This window comes from Aulonocara sp. 'chitande type north' Nkhata Bay, linkage group LG15, assembly GCF_057382095.1.
Source record: "Aulonocara sp. 'chitande type north' Nkhata Bay isolate Kocher_YH1m ecotype deep benthic linkage group LG15, A_spYH_male_GT1.1, whole genome shotgun sequence".
Taxonomy (NCBI): Eukaryota; Metazoa; Chordata; class Actinopteri; order Cichliformes; family Cichlidae; genus Aulonocara; species Aulonocara sp. 'chitande type north' Nkhata Bay.
This window is the reverse complement of record NC_141358.1, coordinates 41,075,843-41,087,327: the sequence shown is the minus strand read 5'-3', so window position 1 is coordinate 41,087,327 and position 11,485 is coordinate 41,075,843. Positions and strand designations below refer to the sequence as shown.

Sequence of the window (11,485 nt, the reverse complement as noted above, 5' to 3'; positions counted from 1 at the left end):
TAGAGCCGTGAGAACACCGGACTCCCAGCAAATCGTTTTCAAACCCACCACAGTCTTTCGCTACTCAGGTTAAACATGATATATGAGTCACTTAGATAACTTAAAAATGTTATTGTTTGGCTTTTTTCAGTATTTTATTTGTTCCTGTTTGGCTGAGATTAAAGTTATAATTTTTACACCGCTGAATAAACGTCAAGCAGACAGCTGATCATCAGAAGTGTGAGATGCTGGAGAATTTACTCCGGTGTCCTGTTATATTTTAGAAAGCAAGGAGTTTATTAAACTTCACCGAAACAATCTGCAAATTTCATTAAAATGTAATAAACTATCATCTTGTCTTTATTTTTAGTTAGCACAGACCTTAAACACTTAAAGCTGTAAGCTAATGATAGTTATATAAGAGCAGATGCTGCTGGTGCAATAAGCTGTACGTTTTACATCCAATGGATGATGATCTGATTAGTCGACTAATCGCAGAAATAATCGGTGACTAGTCGACTATCAAAATAATCGTTTGTGGCAGCCCTAGATGAGTTACTGCCCCAAGTGGAGGAGTTCAAGTATCTCGGGGTCTTGTTCGCGAGTGATGGGAGAAGGGAGCCGGAGATCGACAGACGGATTGGGGCTGCAGCTGCAGTAATGCAGACGCTACACCGGTCCGTCGTGGTGAAGAGGGAGCTGAGTGTAAAAGTGAAGCTCTCAATTTACCGGTCGATCTACGTCCCTACCCTCACCTATGGCCACGAGCTGTGGGTAGTGACCGAAAGAACGAGATCGCGGATACAAGCAGCAGAAATGAGCTTCCTCCGAAGGGTGGCTGGCCTCTCCCTTACAGATAGGGTGAGAAGTTCGGCCATCCGGGAGGGGCTCAGAGTAGAGCAGCTGCTGCTCCACATCGAAAGGAGCCAGCTGAGGTGGTTCGGGCATCTGACAAGGATGCCCCCTGGGCGCCTCCCGGGTGAGGTGTTCCAGGCATGTCCCACCGGGAGGAGGCCCTGGGGCAGACCCAGGACACGCTGGAGAGATTACATCTCTCGGCTGGCCTGGGAACGCCTTGGTATTCCCCCGGATAAGCTGGAGGAGGTGGCTGGGGAGAGGGAGGTCTGGGACTCTTTGCTTAGGCTGCTGCCCCCGCGACCCGGCCCCGGACAAAGCGGATGAAGATGGATGGATGGATGAATAAAAAAAAGTCACAAGAAGACAAATCAAGAGCCAGAAAAAACAGAAAACGCTGGTTCCAAAAGTAGAAGTCTACTGAGTCCAGTAAAACACTGGACTAGATGATTTAATTAATTAAGTGTCAAATGTAAGATGGGTTGACTTAAAAAAAAATATTGAAAGAAATATATATTTACAGGAAAACATACACATTTATGAGGGGAGAAATTATAGTGAGAAGGAAACCCGAAGTAGGAATGGCAGAGTTTGGCCATTTCTCATGACTCAAAGGAATAAAAAGAAAAAAGAGGAAGTCCAGTTTATTCAATAACTACTCTTAACCTAATTTCACACCAATCGAAAACAATAACAACATGGTCGACACAATATTTAGCACTTTTGAAAACCTTAAAGAAATTACACGTATATCAAATTTGAATATTTTTCATATAACGGAATATGTTAAAAAAATGTATGGACAGGAAAAAAAAAATCATACTTAAAAATCCGTTAAAACAATTTTCCTTCGGCTGGTCCTTTCAGGGGTCGTGCGTCTCCATCCTTTGTCACGCCAGGACGCTGCACGTCACCCTGTTTGTGGACTACGTCATCACGCCCGGGGGGGTTGCGTTGCGTGATGTAAACGCGGAAGTATTATTGTGCACCTGCAGTAGATGAGAGCGGATGTTCTAACAGGTAAACACGGTGTTTGAGTGATATTTGCGGTTTATCTTGTTGTTTCGGAGCTAAAGCCGCTGTTAAGCGTGAACAGCAAAGGAAAACAACTGCTTTCCCTACCTGAGCGCCACACCGGTTTGTTAGCCTCTTTAGCCCCCCATGAACAAATGACAGAAAGCTAATGCTAGCGTCAAGTTAGCCGCTGTTAGACAGTTTTCGCACGGAAACAGTGCGGTTATTTGCCTTGTGTAAACTTTCATCTTTGTATTACACACTTGATGAAATGGGACCAAAGACGTGATTACAAGTTGTGACGCTGAATTACAATAATAAATACAAATTGATTAGACTGTCAGACGTAAAGGAGGACCCAGTTGTCTTATTATGAAATTACCCACCGGAAGTAGCATGTATTTCCGCTTGGTGGTTTGACATGTTTTTCTCCCGCATCATATTATATATTAATATAACAAATAAAAAACGGATAAAACCAGTGGGACAGAAAACCGGTGAATGGGGTAATCTCCACAATGGGAGAGCTCGCGGTGTTTGTGTTCTGACTAAAGGTAGTAACTGTGTCAAAGGCGACAACAACGCGTTTTAATGGCTGCCACAAACTAATGAAAACCCACCTTCTGATTACATATGACAATACAAATGACCTAACATTCAGATCATTTTTCCCTCAGTAACAGTTTTTCCGAAACGCTATATTTAAGTTTGTAAATTCGATATTTGATAATAGTTAATGTATTAATAGCACGAGTGGTGTCTAAACTCAGGTGTTGCTTTAGGTCATAGGTGTCAAACTCTGGCCCGCGGGCCAAATTTGGCCCACAGCCTAATTACATTTGGCCCGCGAAGCCATACCAAATTACTATCAGAGCTGGCCTACTGGTATTATACAGCTAATATATATTTTGTTTAGTATTAAGCTTTGCTTTGCTTGTTCCATATTCAGTTTTTTAGCAAAATGTGTTTGAGTCCATAAGAAAAGATTCATTCCTATATCTGGAGGAATAAATATATTTCAATAAATATTAACGTTAGCCCGCGACTTTGTTCCAGTTTTGAATTTTGGCCCACTGTGTATTTGAGTTTGACACCCCTGCTTTAGGTGACCTGCAAAGCCACTGTTTCATATTTGCTATTTGGTGTTAAGGCGACAACTCAGGTGATAATTCTCATTGAGATTGAGATTAAAAAGTAAAACATGTGGCCAAGAGTGCAGCAGGAATGGCGACAAATGTAACAAAGCAGTTCTATGGAAGGATTTTAGGAACCCAAATAGGGCTGAATTAAAATTAATGTAGAATACAAAGTAGGTACAATATTACAGTCTTTCAAAACAGGTTATTTCTTTGTTATACATATAACCCCTTTGTAAATCCTGTTGATGTCAGCCTGTTTACCAAAATAAGTAATAATACAGCATTAAACATAGAAAACGTATAGAAATGTCAGCAATACTTTTGTGACAGACAGTCACGTTTTTGGCACAGCGCCGGTGATCCAGATTAACTGGTGAGGATAAAACGGGTGTATCATACACCTGATGTTTTAGGAGGAAATAATGACAAACCAGGAAATAAACTCCAAAGGCACCAAAAAGGCATTTAACTGTTGGCATTGTCTCACAAAAGAACAATGCAGACTCTAACAAACCAACCAGATTAAGCTGTGATACATCTGCACCTGGATTCATCCAACCAGATTTTAGCCAGAGACTTCCTGTTCCCTGTTCAGTACATAAGAGATGACCTCTGCAGCTGTTTTTTGTGTTGCTCCATTACAAAGAAACTCTCAAGTAAATTAAATTTCAGTTTTATTTTCACTGTACTATACTTCTGATTAGTTTAATGGTAGTGTAAGTTGGGGTGTACATAAAGTGTTCGAAAGTTAATATAAGATTTGATATAAGAGTTAAAATTATATTAATATGCAAAAATATCGACTTCCAGGTGGTGGTAATGCATAAACTCTATATTTTTATATGTTCCCCATATGGTATAATTACATACATTCTTCACTCATTTAGAAGTACAGATACTTGTATTTTTTTTTAAACTGGTAGAAGATGAAATACAGATTCAACTTATTTACTCAAATAAAAGTGAAAAATACGGCTGAATGTATTTAAGCTGTGAAATTAAAAAGCAGGTCTTTGAAGGACTTTTCTGTTTTTGTGCAAATCTAACTGAACCTCATGTCATAACAATATAATAGTAAAGTAGTATTAATACACGTGAACAGGAGCATTTATTTAAATTCTAATCATTCTAATGAATGTACTCCGCTAGAACACGTGGCTGACTTTGTCTGAACACCTAAACAGAAAAATTAGCATTGTTCTATAAATGATGCATAACTTATTTAAAATGATTTGAAATGGTGGATTTAATGTTGTACTAATAATGACAAGATTGGACCTGCTGACATTTTGTTTATTTCATGGTTTCTTTGTAAGGGAGCGGTACAAAGAACAACTGCAGAGCTCATCTCTGATGATTGAAACAGGAAGTCTCTGGCTAAAAGCTGGTCAGAATGAAACCAGGTGCCATGGAAAATAATGATGGAAATGAGAACATTTACTGAATTCAACACCGGTTAACCTGTAACTTCATCTTGCTCAGGGGCTCTGGCTTTGACCTCTGACCTTCCTCTATAAAATGTCAAACTTCTGTATTGCTTTTTAATTGAAAGAAAATCCAAACCTAAAGATGAGAAGTTATTTTATAATAGTTTGCTGTTAGTAACATGTTTAATTCGTCTCTGTTTAGCTGACTTAATGTTACATGAATGTCCTGATACTAAACTGACTCATTGAACTAAAGAAAGAAAGATGAACACCCCAATTAAGGTATAAGAAAGATGTGAAATATATATGGGGGATATTTGTCGGTCATAATCTTTAGATGCATTCTTCCAGCACAGACCAGTGCAACATGTGTTTATTTCTTGTGTTTAGACCAACATCTGCCTGTGTCTCCTCCACTAAAACCAGCAGAGATGTCCCAGCAGCTCCAGTAAAGCCCATCAGAAGCAGCAGACAGGAGATGACTTTGTGTTCACCGCTCCGTTCGCTCTAGTGTCTCTGAAGCATCAGGATGCAGATCCTGGTGGCCAAGCTGCTTGGCCTGCTGGGCTTGTTCGGCCTTATGCTGGCTGGTGTGCTGGTCCCAGTACGTCTCCTGCTCGTTGACTGTGATAGAGCACAGAGATACAGGAGGCCATTGTCTCTGTGCAATTCATTTGGAGGGGGCGTGTTCCTCGCAACATGCTTCAATGCTCTGCTTCCTACTGTCAGAGATAAGGTAAACACACATCCTCTCACCTTGCACATACTTTGCATTCTTAAAAGTGAAGCCAAACTTTCCAGATGAGTTCATGGGCTCAGTCTCTACTTTCAAGTCTTAGTCTGATTAAACAAAACACAAAGTTCATTTTGTAACTTATGTTCTCACCAGAGCAAAGACTTTGCTCTGATGGTTTGTGTTGTCGTTGGTATTTCATAGCAACTGCTCCCTCAGGATGTCCTGTTTCAGAATACTAAGATAACGATGAAGTTTTATCTGCTTATTGTTGTGGTTTTCGTTTTGCGCCTTCAGGTGGTCGATGTGTTCCAGCAGCTGAAGATCAGCAGCGATTATCCTCTGGCTGAAACAATGATGATGCTCGGCTTCTTCCTCACCGTCTTTATAGAGCAGGCTGTCCTCACCTTCAGGAAGGAGAAGCCATCCTTCATCGACCTCGAGACTTTCAACGCCGGCGGCTCCGAGGCCGGCAGCGACTCTGAGTATGATACCCCTTTTATCTCCTCAGCACGGGGCTCACCGAGCAACGGCGGTCACCGCTCCCACGGCCACCACCACGGACACTTCAACCCGGCCGAGCTGGCGGGGGCGGGTCCTCTGCGGCTGGTCAGCTTGGTCCTCGCTCTGTCCGCACACTCCGCATTCGAGGGCCTGGCGCTCGGCCTGCAGGAGGACGGGGCCAAGCTGGGCAGCCTCTTTCTGGGCGTGGCTGTGCATGAGACACTGGCAGCCATCGCCCTTGGGGTGAGCGTAGCTAAGGCATCTCTCGGCATGAAGGACGCCACCAAGCTGGGTGTGACAGTCAGCATGATGATTCCGCTGGGCATGGTGGTGGGAATGGGCATAGAGTCGGCCCAGACGCTGGCGGGCAGCATAGTGTCCGTGGTGCTGCAGGGACTCGCTGCCGGAACCTTCCTGTTTGTTACCTTCTTTGAGATCCTCACCCGGGAGCTGGAGGAGAAACAGGACCGGCTGCTCAAAGTGCTTTTCCTCATCATCGGCTACGCCGCACTCGCTGCTCTCGTCTTCATCAAGTGGTGACAGACACCCAGCGATGCCAAACTACACTAAGAGTTCACTTTAATGAAGCAATCAGTTGTGAGAGGCGGGAACATGTGGCGTTTCTATTTGCAGTTTTAAACAGGAAATTACTCTAAAATCAGACTTTTGCCCCTGAAGGACGGATGAGTTCATTTATGTGTTTAATAACTAATATCTGTAAGTGGCTGCAGTGAGACTGCTGCTGCTGCACATCTGGAGCTGTAATATAAGGACACTTCAAATTTCCTTACAGCTACTTTATAGTCTATAACAAACCATTTATGATATTTGTAGGCTGCTTGGAGATGCTAAACAAAGGGGCTTAAAATGTTTTTAACTTATTTTTATAAACCTTTCCGTTACAGTGATTGAATCTCGCATTAGAAACTGCAGGTTGAAGGGGGCGACTGCTACATAGGGCTAGCGCTGCATTCACATATATGTGGGGTAACCAAAAAGTTCCAGGAATGAGCCCCTAAAAATAAAAAGCCGTCACTGATTTACATGTAAGGTCATCTTCTTGGGCACTTCTAGACCGTTTTCAAGGCAGCAGCTATTTTTAGATTGCTTCATGAAAGCCCTGCTAGGTCCTGTTGTACTAAGCTTCCTCTGTCTCCTTCACTGTGTCGACATAAGCCAGAACTGTTTTTAATTTGTGGGAAGCTGAAAAGTGCAAATCTGGTGGTCTGTTAATGTGGAAAAAGGGGTCAGAACAGGGCTTCCAGCAAGACATCTAAAAATAGCTGCTCTGCTAAACACTACCTGGATGTGTCTGAGATGATGACATTGACCAAGAGATTGTTTCATATTAAATATGGTCGGGTTGTTTTTATTTTATAGACTCGTTCTCAGGCCTTTTTGGTCATACCTCATAAGGTAGTATGTAATACCTGACTTCTCAGGATTCCATCTCACTGATATTGTTCCTAACATCTAGCATCCTCCCAGTTTTAGGTCATTTGTTTCTACATAGTTTCAGGCCTAAACGTCAGTTTTTATTTATTAGAGACAGGAGTGGTTCTTACGTTTATGAAACACGCTACATCCTGGACGGCTCTTCTCCAAACTCCGAGTGAAGTCGATTCTTGCCGCTCCACCTATCTGTAAATTGCGAATACAAATGCTTGTCCTCCATTTCTTATTGTCTGTGACATCAGGAAAGTGATGTCACTGATGATGATCAGCTGATTAGCTTTTTCAACATAGTGTGAAGTGAATTTTTCACAGAAGTTTTGTGGATACACATTCACATTTTCGCTTTGTCCAATCTTACTTCTGCCAATCTGCATCTTTACACAGACTTTGCATGTAACAAACAAAGTCTATGCAGAGAGAGACTTTAAAGTTGTGATTCTCAAACGATGAATGACCATGAAAAACAACTTTATTTTAGGAAAAAAGTGTTTTCTGATGCTGCTCGCTGACCTTTTTTAATTCATCTCCTATCCTTTTTAACCCTCACCTATAAAAGGCTGGTGAGCTGTTGTTTGCAAATACAATAACTCGAGAACAAGGCTTGGTCGGCTTTTCTGAAAATCACCTGTGATTTAAAACTTTATACCATAGGAGGCTATGAGGAGGAGGCTGAGGTGGTGGCCCCCACATTATTTTTTATTGGTGATCTTTGTTGTTGTTGCGCTATGAGAAGCACTGCTGTAGAGAGATTCAGGTTTTCATACAAACTGGGAGACCAACTCAAACATTTGGATGTCAAGAAGACGACAGAGGTGCAGTATCAGCGCGCGGGGATGTTACTGATGATGCAAGCCGAACACGTCCATGTTTATAGTTTTATTTACTATTCGTCTACTCAGTAACAAGCCTTTAGCTTAGAGGACTCAGAAATGGAATCAGATTTGTCCTGCTCTCCTAGCCTAGAGCTGTGAGCCAAAGGTGAATCCCAGATATTTTCTGTTAGTTTGTCAAAGCTCTTCAGTTTCTCTTCTGTTTTTACATTCCTGCTGTATTCTCAGAAATGCCCACACAAACACACTGGAGCCTTTTAGCTGCTTTTTCTTTCTTCATGTGTTCATATTGAGATCTGGATCAGGTTTGTATTTATGATTGTTTTTGCCATCTTGTCTTGATGTCATTAATATGTTTTGCAAGGTGATTTTTTGTGTGTGTATTAGTTGGAAATAAACTGATTACTATCTGATACATCCATTTACGGCTTTGTGTTTGTTGTTTCACTCAGACTGTAGTCTGAACTTAGCCTAGGGCCTGTGCTATGAACCAGGTTTGGCATACCCAGGATATCACCACCATACGGTTTGCTGATAGCAGATTCGAAAACAAAGAGGTTAAATGCATAATACATGACAAAAGCAATGCAGCTGCACAGAACAAAAAAACTGGCTTAGAAATTGTAAACTTTTTGAAGGACATGAGTAGACAAAGGTTAAAGAGGAAATCAGGTGACTGGCCTGTAAAACCTTCAGTGCACCCTTACTGCTTCCATGGGAAGTAGAGAGCAAATAGCAGCACGATGCTGCTAATCAAATACATTCGATAACTGATCATCAGCGAGCATGAACGCCTCCATGAAAGCAAAAGTTTTGCCAGTTTGCTGGTCTGGAGCATTCAGGTGTGTGTTAACACATCGCCAGGAGTAGATGTAAATTCAGCCATAGCTCAGGCCGTGCAATGCTCAGAGAAACTGCAAAACATGGAAGAGCTGCATCTCAAACTCCACAGGTTTCTCTATATAGAACATGGCAGCATCGCTTAGGTTGGCAAAGTTGCATCTGAACAAACACAAGATTTCTGGAACAATTTCCTTGTTACAGAAGACCAAAGTGATGTTTGGCTATAATGCAAAAACACCGCATTTGATGAAAACCAAACACAGCGTATGAGCACAAACACCTGCACGTTGACAGTTGGTATGAGGTGCAATATCCTCTTAAGTTTATTGTACTAAGAGGATATTGCCCATCAGATAGGTGGGTGGTTTGAGCTTGTTTCGCAGTATACTGCGAAGCCATCCCTTTCACCTCCTGCGTCTTTGCTAGTGTGGACCCAGAGCGTTTTCAGACGAAACCGCCATTTTCAAATCTATCCGGGCTAGTGTGGACATAGCCTTAGCCAACCCGTCAAGCTTTCTGACAAAAGTCACACTTTTCGAAAACTTCGGCTTAACGCTTTGGTAAAAGAGTGCTGATGCTGACAGGATGGGAGCTAAACAACTGAAACAGGTCTAACCAGTGTGACTTTTTCCCTTCTCTTGTGTAACTACATTGTGAAATAAAAGATCCTCAGGATTTTCTATACAGGCGCTGTGGAGAGCATCCTCACACAGAACATGACATCGTGGTTTGGGAACAGCTGTGTGAAGGACCAAAAAGCTCTCCAGAGAGTGATCCGTACAGCAGAACGCTGCAGCAGGATTGCTCTCCCCCCGCTTCAGGACACCTACACCAGGAGATGCCGGACTAGAGCAGCGCAGATACTGAAGGACCCGTCCCATCCTGGCAACAAACTGTTCCAACTTCTGCAATCTGGTAGAAGGTTCCTCATCATCCGGGCAAGGACAGAGAGACTCAAGAGGAGCTTCTATCCCCAAGCCATCCGGGCCCTAAACACACACACCCGCCCTCTCACATCATCTATAACTGACTGAGTCAGGACTCTTCCAGACACTAAACCAAGGCACAATGTACATTTCAATTCCTTTAACTTTAAATATGTTTATATTGTGTATCCTGTAAAATAGTCAGATGTCTATTCATATTAATGTACAGAATTCACCTGCTTGCTGCTACTACTGCACATTCACCCAGTGTATATACTATATGTGTATATATATATATATATATATATATATATATATAAATATATATATACATATATATATAATGTTCTTCCTCTACACCCCCCCATTTTTGCACATGTCGAGGAGCGTGTCAGGCTACATTTCACTGTGTGTTATACTTGTATAACTATGCATGTGACAAATAAAGAACCTTGAACCTGAACCTTGAACCTTGAAAAGAAAAGAAGACTCATCTAAGGTGTTAGAACATGAAGTGAAAATGTATTAAATTACACCACAGTTTAGGAAACACCCACTCACCAAAACTGTGAATGCAGTATCAGTCTGACATTCTTAACCTTTGAAGAAGCTTCCTGCTGTGTGACTGTGCTGCAGCGTCCGAGTGATACGTTGAGATGGAATCAGGTAAGAAATGTCTTTATGTTTCAATCTGCTCACTGAAAAACTGCAAAAACCCTCAAAACAGACAAAAAGAAAATAACTGTCAAAACATGAAGTGGCTGTTTCGGTTATAAATGTGTTGTAACGTAGTTGCAAATGTGAATTTCGGTTAATTCTGTTTAAAATTCTCCCCCACAGTTAATAACATTGATGTCTATGAATACCTGTGGGTCAGTAACCAGGACATTGCTGAGCACACGCTGCATACACCGTGTCTACAGCACATGCAGCTTGGAGACCTGCAGGCAGACAACTATGTCAAATTCATAATCCAAGACATCAACTATCTGGTGGTGGTCACAGACATGTTGGATGAGATGAGAAACAAAGTCGAGGTCCCCGAGGACCTCCACGATTTCATGGAGGATAGGTGTGAAAGCTACAAGACGTATGCTGAAAGCACGTTAAAGGAATTTAACCTCAATGTAAGAAACCTTCAGCAACCTCCTTTAACATTTCTCTATTTAACTGGAATGTTACTGTTTTGAAGTCATTGCTACAATTTATATTTAACCTGTGTCAATAATTAAATCTACTTGTCACATCCACACAGTGTGTCAATCATTAACCAACCCCTGCCATGAAAAAGTACTTGTCTGATTACAAAGACATCATGGAGAATCAGATTCGCCGTGGCTCTGCTTCCCTGCTCCAGGCTGTGGCTGTGGCTAGCCAATCAGCTCAACGAGAACTGCTGCAGCGCATACTTCACCTGGAAGATGTCCAACATGTGTGGCCACCCAGAACAGCACTATAAAGCGCTGCTCAACAAGTATCTGACCACACCAGAACAGAAGGAACTGGCAAACAAACTCTTCCGCCAGCAAATGGACAACAAGCATGACGTTTGTGCGTCTTCACTTGAATGAAACAGGAGCAGTTAATAATAAACCTTCTTGCTTTCAACTGGTTAGAGTTAATGTGCCTCTACTGCCCTCTGCTTTTCATGTCTAACATAGTGCATGTGAAGAACATACTCTTCTTCACCAGTTCTGCACTGCAATAAAAACTGAGCTTTGTTCAGTCGGTGCCTTTAGATTCTTATTGCTGTTTCTCACTTAAAGCAAAATGTCTGTCT

At 42.0% G+C, this 11,485-nt stretch overlaps 1 protein-coding gene across 4 annotated transcripts; it reads left to right on the top strand.

The window, feature by feature from the left end:
- The first annotated feature begins 1,543 nt into the window (after window positions 1-1,543).
- On the top strand, window positions 1,544-8,351 carry LOC147313713 (zinc transporter ZIP3-like). Of its 4 annotated transcripts, none has more exons than XM_086263473.1 (3): window positions 1,544-1,854; window positions 4,844-5,150; window positions 5,445-8,351. In XM_086263473.1, the coding sequence occupies exons 2-3, from the start codon at window positions 4,944-4,946 to the stop codon at window positions 6,189-6,191; spliced, it is 954 nt and encodes a 317-aa protein (XP_086119599.1). In that variant the 5' UTR covers window positions 1,544-1,854; window positions 4,844-4,943; the 3' UTR covers window positions 6,192-8,351. The 4 variants fall into 4 exon arrangements, with proteins under 4 accessions (XP_086119599.1, XP_086119598.1, XP_086119596.1 ...); XM_086263472.1 differs by having other exon boundaries at window positions 1,764-1,854; window positions 4,841-5,150; XM_086263470.1 differs by having other exon boundaries at window positions 1,768-1,854; window positions 4,805-5,150.
- The last annotated feature ends 3,134 nt before the right edge of the window (window positions 8,352-11,485 follow it).

What these genes read in the sequence shown, in the direction of transcription:
- LOC147313713 (XM_086263473.1), top strand. Translation starts at nt 4,944, where the DNA reads ATGCAGATCCTGGTGGCCAAGCTGCTTGGCCTGCTGGGCTTGTTCGGC. An exon ending in TTCCTACTGTCAGAGATAAG is followed by an intron (nt 5,151 to 5,444) that starts GTAAACACACAT and finishes TTGCGCCTTCAG; the next exon opens with GTGGTCGATGTGTTCCAGCA.